At 41.7% G+C, this 15,731-nt stretch overlaps 1 protein-coding gene across 4 annotated transcripts in view; it reads right to left on the reverse strand.

The window, feature by feature from the left end:
* Window positions 1-13,457, reverse strand: part of pvrl2l (PVR cell adhesion molecule related 2 like) — a 445,969-nt gene extending 432,512 nt beyond the window's left edge. Inside the window, exon 1 of one of the 4 annotated variants that reach the window (XM_033637392.2) lies at window positions 12,888-13,439. In XM_033637392.2, coding sequence (XP_033493283.1) covers window positions 12,888-12,975 — 88 coding nt within the window. In that variant the 5' untranslated portion in view covers window positions 12,976-13,439. Of the gene's footprint in view, window positions 1-12,887 lie in introns of all 4 variants that reach the window. The other 3 variants (XM_033637391.2, XM_033637393.2, XM_033637390.2) reach the window with 3 other exon arrangements.
* Between the last annotated feature and the right edge of the window lie 2,274 nt (window positions 13,458-15,731).

The raw sequence follows: 15,731 nt of genomic DNA on the forward strand, positions 1-15,731 counted from the left end.
TGTAGGGCTGTAGTCTCCTGATCAACTAGTCGATTATTTGGTCGTTATGCTCTCGTCCGACCAAATTCTCATTGGTCGAATAATCCCCGTTTTACTTTCATTAGGAGCAAAGTGCTACATCAATGGCTTTCCAGGATTAATTAATTAATTAATTAATAATTAATTCCATTATTTCCTGCGGCGGGGGGACAGGCTAAGTTACCTGTGAAAATGGGGGTGTTTTCAAAACATCCCCTTTGTTGACAGAAAGTTGAACTCGCCCACCCTCACACTCAGCATCACGGTGAAGCAGACCTCCTGTCAGTTTGACAGGACACTATTTCCCTCAGTGGAAACAAAGCTTGTATTTACTTGTATTTCACAGATAAGAAACAATAAATTGTGAAGACAGTAAAGCCTCCACTAAAACAGAATTTTAAGTCTTGGGTGTGATCGATCTTTCAGGGATTTATACTTCCGGATTAGATCTGGCTTCATATGAGCAGAGGAAATCTCCGCTCGTCGCTAGGCTAATTTAAACAATTTGAAATGCCATAGGTTGGTGTTAATAATGTTAGCATGTTGTATTTGTTTGGAAAACGTGTTTAGTATAAGACAGTTGTTTTGTCAGTGAACCTTGTGAGTTGTAATGGAGCCAAATTATGTACCATTACCTTTGTTACATGTTGCTGTTGTCCCTGGCTTTGTATGAGACAAGGGGAAGATTGCTAGCTGCTAGTTTATACAATTTAAAATGCCATAGGATGGCACTAATAACGTTAGCATGTTGTATTTGTTTGGAAAACGTGTTTAGTATAAGACAGTTGTTTTGTCAGTGAACTTTGTGAGTTGTAATGGAGCCAAATAATGTACCGTTACCTTTGTTACATGTTGCTGTTGTTCCTGGTTTCATATGAAATGAGGAAAAGATTGCTAGACGCTAGGCTAATTTATACAATGTAAAAAGCCACAGACTTGTGCTAATAACGTTAGCATGTTGTATTTGTGGGGGAAATGTGTCCAGATAAAGACAAGTGTTAAATGCTGTGAGTTATAGTGAAGCTGATTTGCGTACTTGTGTTTAAAATTGTCCCTATTAAGCCATGTTTAATGTGTGTTTTGAATCAACTAAACTTTACAGCACTTAACAGAGTCCTCCACCGCCAACTAGTGTTTTGGAGGTGTAACTGCAGAGTGACACAGGCACACTACCGCAGAAGTAAAAATGACGTGCAGATTTTTTTTTTCCCCCACGACTAATCGATTAGTTGAAGATTATGTACGACTTTAGTCGACCAAGATTTTCTATGGTTGACTACAGCCCTAATCTCATGTGGGTAGAAGAACAGATGTTGTAAATAGCACTCCAGTGATTTAGGCCCTGTCTACATACAGATTTTAATATGCACAAAAGAGCTCACTCAAAGATATGGGTGATGCTGTGGACATGTGAAAGTTTTCCTTTCACTTCACTAACAATAATCCAAACTGTCCCACCGGTGCAGCAAAACTAGGTTTTAATGTGAGGCCAGTAGTCACCCTTTTCATCACTGTTTCTGGAAAAACACAAAACAATGGGCATGCATAATTTGAAGAGGTGACTTTGTCATTTCCTAAACACTCCATTTTACATGTCCACACTGACACAAGGTAAGCAGAGTTTTGAAAAATCTGTTCCTTCAAAGGTGAAATTGAATGCCACATAACTACAGATATTGTACTTTTTACTCCATGCATTCTTCCTCCTTGTCAAAACCTAGTGCCTGCAGAACACACAATGCAACTTGACAATAGAAAGTTTGGCTGTAGATTTGGGTGCTAGCAGCAGTAACTGTAGTCTCAAATAGAGATGAGGAGTGGACTACAGAGATGTGGTATCTCTCACTTCTTTCTAACTTCACACCCCCAGAGTTTTACAAATGTGTAGTTTTCAGCACCAACTGACAGTGATTTCACGCAGCTACCTCTGGAACTTCGAAAGGCTTTATACAACTTTTTTACATATGCAGTGGTACTCCTCAAGTCCTGTAAACAAACATGATGTGTTGGGTTCCCCACAAAGTTTTTGGTGAAAACATTTCATGAAAATGCAAGGGTCAGCTAACCCAAATTACAAAAAACAAGAAAACACTTGGAGGTATCAAACCATGCAGATAGTTTTGACATATACCCTTTTTATTTTTAACCAAAATTAGTGCATATATGCAAGTGCTTTAAATGGAACACCTGCAACCCAGCAGACCAGAGGTGTGTTCATGTTCAGTATGCATTTCTGTTTCTTTTTTTTTTCTTGCTGGTATGTCACGTTCAATATCATGAACGCACCAGAAACAGGATTAGTAAACACTAGAGAGCAGCATGGAGGCCAGCGGAAATGCTACAGTTGTACTTCCTTTTTATATCTCTTATTTATTCAGTCTCTCTTAAACTCTGTACCAACAACATTTTAAACAACGTTTGACTGCTGCTTGGACGGGGATGGGTAGTATTTTGTGGCGGCGCATCACTGTATCTTTCTGGCGAAACTTCTCCCAACTTTCCCAAATTGCTCTCTGAGCATCCCATTTCTGCTTTGTCTGTTAAAGAACTCTGAAATCTGCTCTGCTGTGCAAATAAAGTTATTATCATTATTATTATTATTGTCATATCCAGGATTTGAGTCCTGCATCTCTGCAATACGTTTTGACCAAAGAAACAGTGCCAATAATGTTCATAGATTGGCCTGTGGATTATGACAAGTAGAGTAATACATGAAAGGCAGTAATACAGTACTGAAAGAGCTATATTTCTATTCTATTTCAATGCTTGTGTCTACACACACACAAGCATGTATTTGTTATCATTTATTCTTCTCCAATATCAAAACAACCTTAGCTGGTCATGTCTATGTTCCTCATTGTAATCGGAATTGTTTAAATCCACCGGAGTCCAGTGTTTTCATGTCAGTCCGAACACTTAGCGGACCTCTCACTGGGCATTTATCAATGTCTGTGACTAAAGGCAGACAAGAGCCCATGTCCCACTGTTAATATTAAATGTAGACAACATTTTCGCTCCAGTCTGTTTCCTGCCAGTCACCTGACACCCACAGCAAGACATGAAAGCCTCCACCAGGAAAAAAAATCCCTGAATAACACGCAGACTGACAAACCTTATTGTCACATCCATGTCTTTTTTTTTCCCCGCACGTGGCTGTTTTGTTTGCCAGGACAGCCATTCATTTCAAGCCAGGTTTGAGCTTGTATATTAAAAAAATGACAAAAATGATCTAATTACACATGGCATGCATTGCAGAATGATTGGTGGAAAATGTACACTAGACAGAGACAGTAGTAAATGGGCTGTAACTCCAAATGACACCGGTATTCTCTTTTAATGTGCGTGTGACTCGCATAGAAATGCACTGCGATGTGAACAGTAGGCGCTTGTGAACAGGGGTAAGGAGGAGAGATGTTGGCTTGCATTATGCAAATGAGAAACAACACTGTCAGAGCGGACGCAGTCGATCAAGACGATTGCCATCGACACGCGTGCACACGTACGTGCTCTTGGAGGCGATGCAGTCAATTTAGACGATGATATTGAAGCAGCCAAGGACGCTAACAGAGGTGAGAGAAGAGCCAGACAGTTGGCCGCGCACAAATCCTTGTCTTTAGCTCTGTTTCATTTTAGCATTTCATCAATACAGACCCCTTCTCTCTGCTGGCTGGCTGGCTAGCTGCTGACCTCCACAACTTGTTGCTAACAGTCTCCAGGCTTCGCAGAGCAGGACAGATATTTATGGAGCAGAGATGAATCAATGCTCGCTCTATTCTTTCCTAATGCCATTTGCATTACCTCAGTGATGTGTTGAGTTTCTTCAACCACTCCAAAAAGACATTTCTCTGCTCTCCATGTGTCGGTGCTTTGTGTTAGGTTATGAAAGTAAAAAGTTTTAGCACACTATAAATAACTCATTACATGGCAATGAGCATCCGCTGCTAAAGGTTTGTAAAGAAAATGGGTCTAGGAATAGTAATACAGGCTGAGTTTGAGGACAACTCACAATACCCTGACCTTTCTGGTGCTAGCAGCACTTAAACCAGAGCTGGAAATGGACTTTCTTTTTTTGTCTTCCTCTTTTCTGTGGCCTACACATCACCTAAACCAGAACAGCATGTGAGCGGTTCTGAAACTGACAAATACCCACCAAAATGATGACAGTAGATGATGATATTTAGGAGTAGTTATAATATGCAGTGTATCTCATATCTGGCATCATATTTCACTCTGTTCATAAAAACAAAAACTAGTTGTGTTCAGGGCCAATAACAGGAAACAGTATGGGTAAAGCAGGGACTTTCCTGCCTCAAACTGAAGTGCATTGCCTCAGATATGACCTACTAAACCTTTTCTTTGCTGTGAAAATATGGTTAAACATATGCCTGTGTAGATGCAGCAGCTATGACTTAGAAAACTTATATAACTGTTTAAATGGGGGATTTTTTGTTATATTATGCTTCAATTTAATTCTGTTTTTAAGGTATTCCAAAAAATAAATTATCACAAAAACCTTCCATCTCCTCTGTTACACAATTGCTATTAAAGGTCTATTGTGTAGGATTTAGTGGCATCTAGGGGTGAGGCTGCCCTGTCTAGAGCCAGTGTTTGGTTTGTCCATTTTAGGCTACTGTAATAACATGACTGACTCCATGGGAAAGGACCTGCTCGGTATGTATATATAAATGGCTCATTCTAAGGTAATGACTATACATTAGTTTTAGGTGATTATACACAAATGAAACATAGTTATGAATATTATATACCATTTCTGCAAAGAGATGCCCTTAAATACTACACACTGAACCTTTAACTCTATTTATAAGATATTCAAAAAAAATAGGAACCCCTTAACTGTCTAATGCAATCCAATACAACAGCCCTGCATTGATTCCTACTTCCTTTCATGATGCCAATCATGTTCGATTGTATTGACATGAGCTTTTGTGTCAAAGTCCAGCTCTAATATCATTTTGGAGGCTGCATATTGTGACAGGGTTCAAATCTATAACGTGAAATGATGTGTCTAATATTTTGTCTAGCCTGAGTAAAACACAATGTTACAAATGTATGTAATTGTATTGATTACAACCAGGTGGCTATGAGTTAAACACAACCCTAAAATAAGAAGCGCAGTGACTGCATCTTGTTAGTAATGCCAATGATCTCTAATTGCCCTCTCTATCATCCTGTTCTATTATCTTTTCAACCAGCACCCAGAGGGGTTTTCACTCCTGTTAGCATTAAGGCTCTTTAAACAAGCTTTATTATTGCCAAAACGGTCAAATGTCAGTAAATGCAACATAGCAACGCTGTCGCCTTAAATTCCCTCTGTAGGAAAAATCCCAGGCTAAAGGCTCCATAATGATACCAGTGAAGCAAACAATGTTACTGCGGTTATTAATTGCCCACATGGGTACAACGGGAAATGTCACAAAGTCACATCACGGCCTGACCCGCCGCTGCACTCGCACAGACGGTGAAAGCAATTTCTATTTTGTCACTAGCGAACTATAACTGGAGAGGAAACAGTGACTGAGCAGGAGGAGAGGATGGACGCAGCTCGCTTTGGTCTGCAGAACAGACTGGGAGACAGAGCAGGGACGCTTGTCTAAACATTTTCACACTTTTGAATTCCCCCCTCCATCTCTATTACCCCATCTAGCTCACTCGCTTTCTAAACAATGAGGCCTAGAAGAACTGAGAGCGGTGGAGTGGACAGTGGGAGGAAGAGAGAGGAGGAGGGGAGGAGAGGGTGTACTGGCACCCTTTTTAATTCCACCAAAAGCTGTTCCAACAAAAGGGCCCTCACTCTGGAGCCGCCATAGAGCGGCAGTCAGCCAGGCCAGCTGAAAATAGGGTCGTGAGCAAAAGAATGAGAGCGAGAGAATAAGACTGAGGGAGGAAGAATGGGTGAATAAAAGAATGGGAAAATGAAAGACTGAGCTGGGTATGAAAGGCTGGCTGGAAGTTTTCTTTACTCTGCATGGTGGTAAAGTCAGACCAGGGAGGGTGGCCACATTGATCGTGTGTGTGTGTCTGTGTGCGTAAGGGTGGGAGAGCTTGTGTGTATTTGCAAGTGATCTGCAAAGGCATTCATGACGCAGTGAAAGCTGACTGGACACTGAAAGTTGAAAGCAGAAACCGTCCTCCGACCATACCTGGATCAGCTTCATTGTGATTCATGGCCCTGTTCCTGTTGCTACACTCCGTAATCCCTCTTCCCACTGACACCTGTTTGCTCAGGAATGCCAAGGTGTTAGCCATGATATGGTTTATTTCCCGAAATGTGATCTGGAATTTGCTTAGTAACCGGTTTCCTTAGAAGTGGAATGAGGGAAAAAAAAAAAAAAAAAAACGCTGACCGAGTGCAGACACATGCTTGCTGGTTCTTGGCAGGCAGAGTGATGAATGAAAACCTGCTTCCTGGACTCTCAGCGAGCAGGACTGATGGAGTTTTTTACACCAACCCGGAGTCTAACCTCTTCCCCCTAATTACATCTAGCTCTCTTTAAAAGGTCCACACAAAGACATACACACACACCGCACATGGCCGCACAACAAAAGGATGGGAAATTGTCTCATCCACAAAAGCAGTATCCATGACAACCTGCTCCGAATCTCTGAGATTGACCCACCAAGTCAACCTGCACCTCTGTCCACAAGAGCTCTCTGAAAGAAAACATCAAAACTACTTCTTTGATTGTACACAAAAACAAGCAAACAGCATTATGCAACACCCTGCAATATAAAGTTAACAGTCCATCGGCCCACAAAGAATTGTGGGAAGTCATTAACATTTTAATCCTCGATCAATAAGAAAACCCAGAGGCGAAAAATTAAAAAGAGACAAACTTAAACATTAATGTGGACAAACAAATCACAGCACACAACGTGATGCAACACCATGTGCAAGTCTGTCAATGAAGCAGTGAAAAGGCTGTTATTGAGAGGAAACGATAGCAGGACTTGATATTGTGCTTTTCTGGGTGAGAATCACCACCGCACATAACAGCCCAGACAATGACAAAACAAATTAGCCCCAACGCTAACAGCTCCCAGCATAACTACGCATTTTTGCTGGTGTGAGTCATTAATAAGGTCTCAATGAGCATCAAGGGTCGGCTCTCGCGGGGATGGTTATAACCACAAGCCTCACCAGGAGGAGACTTTGACATTTGCGTCTGGGGCCAGCAGGCCTGGGAGTACAGGTCAGGACCCAAAACGGCTCATTTCTGGCTCCTCACATAACAGCAGTTTGTGTTTTTTTTAACATGGTGGGTCTCAGATTATTAAGCGTAGTCATTATTTCATTAAATAAGCTTCAGCACATTCAGCACAGATGACTTGTACCTCTTTACTCTTGCCTTTTCTCATCTGATTGTGGTTTTGTTATGTTAATTGTATGGTGTTTCCAGTGCCTTTAATCCATGTCTTCAAAGAACTCATGTCTTACAAATACAGTTTGCAAAGTCCTTCATACATAGGGCCGGGTATTTTAAAAAAAATGCGATACCAGTACCAATACTAGTTACCTTAAAGTCATAGATACCAACAGAGTATTTCATTGGATCCCTTTTTTTCTTCATTTGTACCCCTCTTGTGAATAGAAGCATTAGGCTGCATAAAATGCCACCATACTTTCTCACATTTTAGTGGCATCTCGGTACGCTGAACTGCCAACTCCGTCAAATACCACGCTGGACTTCACCACACCACCGACTGTATGGGTTGTAGCTGTTTTGGTAGTGGGTCAATCACACGCCACATTAAATCAGACAACGCTTGTGATAATTGGCCGCAAGGAAAACCATACAAATAGTATTTTTTCTAAATTGGAGTAGCTGGTGTCATTTGACTGGAGAAGTTTCAATACTTTGTGGTTCTGGGTTATTTTGGTAGTCGAGTACCGATACCCAGCCTTGCTACACTGCCAACACAATCAAATACACCACGCTTGACTTCACCACATACTGTATGGTTGTAGATGCTGCAGTCATAGGCCAATCACATGTCCCGTTAGGTCTCGCAGTGATTGGCTGTGAGCAAAACCACATGGATAGTCTTTTTTTCTTCATTTTGGTACAAAAAAGTATGAATGCTGGTATTGTTAAACTGGAGAGGTTGACTGGTTCTGGGTAATTTTGATCAGTACCTTAAAAGGTATCACTCACAGGTCAAGGGTCACTCACATGACACATTAAATCAAAGAACACTTGCTGTGATTGGCTGTGATTTTTTCTAGATTTGGGTACAAAAGGAATCAACTGCAGGTACTGTTTGACTTGAGAAGTTTAGCTAAGACTTGGTTCTGGGTTATTACCTGAAAAAGGTACTGAGTACCGATACCCAGACCTACTTGTGAGCTTAAGACGTGCAATGACATTTCAACCCAGCAATGATACCTATGAACAACTCTCAAGGCAACAATGACAACCCCTCCCTCAACCCGCTCCACATGCACAAGATCCCTTCTCCTGAGACACGCTCCTTGACATTTAGTCTTTCTGCCACCAGCCACAGTGGGGCTGGGACCACTGCGCCACAGACGATGGAGGCTCCAAATCATTTCCAACCCCGGGGTCAGGTGGCTGCATGGGGTTAAAATAGGATTAATGTAAAGTGAGGAAAAATGTGTTAACTGAGAAAAATTACTGGCATTTTTATTCAGACTGCCCCTTGCTTTTGAAATAATGGGAGATTTTCAGCCTCCAGGTTTCTTCCAATAATTAATCAACTAACACATCCTGCAAAGAGAGAAATTTAAATAATAGTGCTGCTTCCTCAAAGGCCAAATGCACACAACTGGCTGTACTGGGCAGCTCACAGATGAATGTCTTCAACTTGTTGCTGTGTTTGCTTTTCGTTACAGTAGTAAAATTAGATACCTCTCTGGATTTTTTTAAATTCAAATTGCAGTCAATGCTACACCAGCAGATATTTTATTCCCATTAAAGCAGGTGGTTATTTAGGGCTTCATGATCAAAAGGCCAATGATTGCTTCCAAGACTTCTTCATTTTGACCTTCCTCTGCACTGCTTCCTTAGTTGGAAACCTAACACAGATCCATACCAGGGCTGCAGCACTGGCTACACAAATATGCAAACAACAAACAGCAACATGGCGCAATGATGAGTCATTAATAAGAGCTCTCGATAATCAGGCTGCGCTGCTCTCAGGGCGATAATCATCGGCCGCCTGCTCTCCAAGTGATAAGCTAATCAGCCCTTCGTCTCCACCGAGCCGTCGAGGGGACTCATCATCATTGACATTTCAGAACAGAATCGGGCCTGTAGAGATGAGCGCAGGAGGGAGGGGGTGGGGTGGGCGGGGGCGGTGAGGACACCTGAAGTGACTTAATTATCATTGCTGTGGAATGATATCCTCTCAACTCTATTTTGCCTGTTTTTACTGAAGGTTAACGTTGTTCTTTTAACATCCTGGTTTATGTTTCACCACTGCCGTTGACCCCTTTTTCTCAGAGCACTCATTTATTTTCTGCATAATCTAAAACACACAGAGATCATCTGTCTACACGCACACAGCTCAGCCTTGAAACGTTTCCTCGAAAAAGTGTTTTATATGCCAGGACAATCTTGTAAAATCAAGCTTCTACTTTTGCATTCAGTGTCACTAACTCACTGGCTAAGCAGCTGAAATGTGAGTGTGGAGGTTTTTCCACCGAGAAGACAGTTGTGTTGTTGCACGTTCAAATTAATTCATAACCTGTGGGGATACTGTCATGACAATCTGACAGCTTTTTAACAATACAGGCCTGATGTAGCAAAGTCTCAGCTGAGTATCTGTCATCCTCACACCAACCTGCGTTGCATAGCTTACAGCACTGGGGGTCTCCAGTGCTGTAGTCCTCATTTTGTGCCATTACACTGGGGTGTTCCTGTTCTTGCGGCTTACATCACTCCAAATATGCGTGGAAGGGAAGAATGTCATTACAAAGCAAATTCCAATCAAGGTAAAATCTTCCTCCTGCCTTGTACACTCAGTGAAAATCACAGTTCACCTATTATGCAACAGATGCTACAGCAAAATGCAAAGTGTGGGCTCTGCTGCTCCCGGCCTTGAAATAACTTGCCCTCCATTTGCTTTGATCTCAAAGGCATGTCTCCAAGGCGCGTCAACGCACAAGACGACACATCTCCCAGCTCCATAATGACCCATCTTCTTTTTCCTTGGTGACAATTTGGGGACAGCTCTGACAGATGATACGAGTTACACCCAGGTGAAAACAACAGCCTGACAGATTCATGCTGACAGAGCAGGTTCACAGATTTTTTTTATGCCGATCACTGTTGCCTGACTGCCTGCTGTTATGAATTTTGTAGCTGGTCCCAGTTTGGGGGAAAAAAAAAACTGTAATTGTTTCTGTTGGGAGTTGGAGCACGTCTGCGTTACTCAGCAGTGCATCTTAGCGATGCTATCATTGCTTGTAGTTATGGTTATTTCTCTATATCTATCACTGTAATGTTGCTATCGGGACGTAAAGTCTAGCTATGGCAATCATTAGCAAATTTATTGATAGCGCTTCTTGCTTATGGCATAATATATCCTCAGGTTTCCCAGTACAAGGGTAATCTTATTTATGGCATTTATGGTAATTTATTGAGTATCAATAGTACTTATCAGAAACATTTTAAACTTTGTTATGTATTTAAATCACCACAGCGTTACTATAACTGCTCTACAGCGCTGTAGCAGGGATTTTCATGTACATTGTGCATTCTGTTTTGCTCAAAATAAGTAACCTGGCATAAATTTGGGTATTTTTTTATCTTTCAAGGCCCTGCTTTAATATTCATACAGTGTCTTGCATTGTGCTTGCATCATTTGACAGTAAGTTTACAGTCGAGCTCAACAGATATCTGTGGACTGACGCTATCAGCCTGTGCTGGCTTATCACAAATGCATCTCCATGAGTGTACATTGACAGATACAGAAAGAGAATTATGGTTAAGTTATGTTTGACATTTGTTCATCTGACTTTAAAGGAATACTTCATCCACAAAATGATCATTTGTATATCAGTTAATCATGTCAAGTTACCTTGAATTTGTGAACTTTTTCTTGCATGCCTCCATGGAAAACAGCGAACATAGTGATTTATTGTTTGATTGGGGTCCACATTTAACAGCAGCAATACTATATTAAAACATTTGTTTGTAAACTCTCACACAACTCTTGCAATATAATCCAAGTCTCATTTATCCAGTTGTATGCACAATACTACCAAAACACAAAAGTGTGTTGGTTTTGTTTCAACATTGCGTGGGGGGGGGGGGGGGGGGGCATATATGAAAACAGGAGGGTTGGGGGCCTGTCGCTAGAAATTCTTGAGCATCAAACATCTAATGTTTTTATGCACCAATTATTGCTTTTTCTGCATTAATTTATAGTGTAAATGTCTTTTATTTTGTCAAAATATAAGTATTAAATATTGAGGGGGAGGTGTCCCCTGCAGCCCCCCCACCCCAATACTGAGATAAAACCTACACCCTTGTGTGTTTGGGAAGTACTGCGCATACAATTGAATAAATCAAACTTATATTATACTGCACAGGTTGTGTGGGAGTTTGTAAAAAGATGTTTTAGATAGAGTTTTGCTGTTGTTAAACGTGGACCCCAATCAATCAATAGCCTAAATCCATATGCTTGCCATTTTCTGTGGAGGCGTGTGAGAAAAACAAAGTTTTCTTCAGGAATTCAAGGTAACACAGCAGGACAAATCGATATACAAATGATCATTTTGTGGGTGAAGTGTACCTTTAAGTTTCAGATACTGTTGTATGTGTGTTTGTACTGAGAATGTTTATTTACACTGCTTTAATGTTGAGTGGTCCCAGTTTATCTTAACTGTTGCTGAAATCTGTCTCAGCACATTCCTTTAATAACTTGGCACTCTGTAACAGCCGACATTAAAGGGCTATTTTTAAAAAAAAAGTTTATATTAATTGTTTGTGTATAGAAATTTTGAAGAAAAGAAAAAATTGCACAGTATTATCATCCATTTTTTAAATGATTTTTCACTGAAAATTAATATCCGTATTGGCCTCTACAATCAGATACTGATCAGGCTCTATAAATATGTCCCAGGTTCTGGTTTAGTTCCTTAAACGTTCAGTCACTTTGTGCATAATGTAGGTGCAGATGTGAAATACTGAGATTTTGATTCCACTGCTACATTTCTTTAGCATCTTCCTTTAACCACAGGATTACTGTAATGGATATTTTATTAAGGGCTCTCAACACTCCTTGTTGAAGGGCCACCTGAAGAGCAGGGGCCGAGCATTTCTCATTTCCTGCCGAGACCGTGTTTCCCATCACCACCCTGTTGCTCTGCAGAACGAGGAGCAATTTCTGCCATTATTCTAATGGTTAGTAATCAGACCTGCGCTTGTGATTGCGCTCCATTTCCCTGCGACACTTTCCAACAGGTAGACACAGATAACAGGTCAGCTGCGTTGGAAGGGTTTGTAAAGGCTCAGAGGGGATTAGGCTTCCTGAACAGTCACCTGCCGTCTGAAGCTGCGAGGGAATTAGGACAAAAACCACAAACCAGGAGAGCCACACCTCGCGTATCATGGCGTACCGAAACTACACACACATACACACACAGATCCGGTGTTAAAGTGTGCTTCGACAATAAACTTTTACAACAGGTCTCACAGTCTACCTAACAGCAGCCAGAGAAAGGGGACAGAGACGTGACACAAGGAAACATGCAGCACTGCCGGGACACGGGCGGCGCGGCTGGAAGTGCACTGCCCACATTGAGGGCGCACAGCGCAGGGAGAGGAGGAACACAGAACAGGCGTTTGGCGGTTATTGAAACACAGCTCGGGGTTCTGTCTTACCTTGGGCTGCGAGGAGGATCGCTGCCACCACCAGCCAAGTGTTTCTCACCGGAGAGACCGGACAGCGTGCTGCGTAATCTCTCGCCATTCTTCTAAACAGGAGACAAGGTGGACGTAAATATCCACAACAGCGCTGTGTGGGGCAGCCGGGCTCCGAATTATTCCTTCTCCGATGAGCCAAGAAACTTCGAGTTCAGTTCAGACCGCCTGTGTTGAAATCAGCCAAGTTGCGGCTTCTCTTTCCCCCTGACTCTGCGCGTCTGTCCTCTCTCCTCAAGCAGCACCGTGTTTAGTTTCTCTCTGTGTCTTCCTTTGAATCTGTCACTGACAGGAAGAAGGGGCCGGCCGCAGTGCGCACAGGTAGCCCGCGGCTGCTTGTGTGTGATGGTGCGTCTTTGCCTGGGCGAGAAGAGCGGAATGGAAACAAAGTGTGGACGGAGTGTGAGAGAGTCGGAAGAGCTCCGTGTGTCTGATGCGGAGAGCTGAGTGGGGAATATCAGAGTGATGTCAGCAGAGCGTCACCAAGAGGACTTCAGCCGTAGTACTGAACCCTCACAGCTACAGCAGCACACTGCGACTGTGGCACACTTTAGACGGTTGTAAACGCAAACCTGCATACCTGCGCTGAAGGCTCAGAGTATGTTATGCTGGCACCTGCCGCTCGGTTATATATCCGCGTGTGTGTGTGTGTGTGTGACATTTATTTTCATTGATCATCAACATGATACTCATAATGGAAAGAATCTCCTGGAGGTAGAAATATACAATTTTGAGGTATACTTACATTTCACTTGAGTATTTCCATTTGATGCTACTTAATACTTACACTCCAGTACATTTAAGAGGGAAATGTATTTTCAACTCCACTCCATTTATTTTACAGTTACAGGTTTCTTTGCAGGTTGTACACACACAATCTTAGATGAGTATCTAGTGACAGACGAAGTACACAGATCTTTTACTTGAGAAAAAAGTAACAGTACCAGTGTAAAAGGAAAAGTGTCGAAGCTGCCAGAGTTCACAAGGTATTCAGAGCAAGATTCGCTACCAACACGTTTTCTTTCCTCAGTAAAGAAAAAGAGAAAACATCTCTTATGCAGCAGCTTTTTTGTTGGCGCTGACAAGAAGCAACAACGGCTAGAAACATTTTCTTTGTGACAGGAGAAAATTTAATTTTGTGAAATGTTTGCACTTTGCTGCTACCAGCTGCCTTAGCCATGGTCTCATCTGCAACAATATGTCAGTGTACACGTATGAGCTACTGTATCATGGATGGATTACTGAACAGGCTTACCGCGCACAAGCCCAGGGGCCAAAAGTGTCTAGGGGTCCCCAGCCTTCACCTGCAAAATGACACTCAAAATAACACGTACCAACCAAGAAGACACTCAAAGCCACCATGTAGAGGTGCAAAGAAACTGCACAGACACTAACTACAAAAAGGGGTAAAAAAAAAAAAAACAGATGCAGAAATGATGAAAAAAGACACACAGTTCCCCCAAAGAGACACAAAATGACATCAAAGAGACACAAAGTGATGTGAAATGACAACAAAGAGGCACAAAACGACCAAAAAGAAGGCAAAACCACAACAGAATCTGAAGATCTTGCTCCTATGTAGAGGAGGTGGTGGACTCTTTTGCATATCTGTGCCCAGGGGCCGATTATCTTCAAATTCGCCCACGGTTACAAGTGCTACAACTCCTGCATGCAAAATTTTACAAAAGAAAAATATTAAAGTATTAGCATCAAAATATACCTAGAAGTACTCATTATACAGAATGGCCAATTTCAGAATAATTTATATCATTGGATGAATGTGTTAGCATCACTTTAATGTTGCAGCTCGTAAAGGTAGAGCTAATTTGAATTACTTTCTTTACTGCTGGGTGACTTAATCCATAATTATATTAGCTGAATATATTTTCTATGAATAATTTGAAGTGGCAAAGTGAATAAAGTTATCAAATAAATACGATGGAGTGAGAAGTACAATATTTGCTTCTAAAACATAGGAGTAGCAGTGTAAAGTATTATAAAATGGAACCACTCAAGTTGAATAACTCATAATTGTCATTTAGTACAGTAGATGTACTTATGGTGCGTTTGTTTTGTACTCGGAGGTCGGAAGTTGGAAGTGGGAATGACGTCACCTCCGAGTTGACAACAGCTTTTGCATTCTAGTTGACAACGGTGGACAAGTCAGAAAAAAAACATGGACATTACTGTTCTACCCTTGGGCTAGCCGTAGCCACTGTTAGCAATATCAGTTGATAACAACGCTCTATGTGGTATTTTGCACATACAGACAGTGTAGCAACATGCCCACGCATAAAAATTGAACAGTACTATGGGTATGGCTGACCCAGTGTAAAACAAATCAGATCAAATTGCTATAAACAGTAATTTAGCAGAGTGTTTACTCACTATGTATGTGACTGGCAGCCATCTTGAATTCGTAAGTCGGGGTTGATGCGGTTGCTCCAAGTTTCCGAGTTAGAAATCCGATCTCAGGGTGCCTTGGAGTTTAAAACTTCCGACTGGGAACTGGGAATTTCCGACCTCCGAGTACAAAACGAACACGCCATTTGTTACTTTCCACCATTACTATAGCATACACTGTAATGCAATACAGCCCCAACAATAGACTGTTTCAAACTGGACAACATAAACATTGGGTCCCTTTGTATTTCCTGTTTGAATGTATGTTAATGCAGAAGCTGACAGGAAGTAAACAGGGACCAAAGTTGTTGCCCTAGCAACAGAATAGCAATGAAACGGTCCATATATAGCTACATGAAAAACTCCACCAGCTACGACACTGAAATGTTGTTCAGATGTTAC

This window comes from Epinephelus lanceolatus, chromosome 16 (genome assembly GCF_041903045.1).
Source record: "Epinephelus lanceolatus isolate andai-2023 chromosome 16, ASM4190304v1, whole genome shotgun sequence".
Classification (NCBI taxonomy): domain Eukaryota; kingdom Metazoa; phylum Chordata; class Actinopteri; order Perciformes; family Serranidae; genus Epinephelus; species Epinephelus lanceolatus.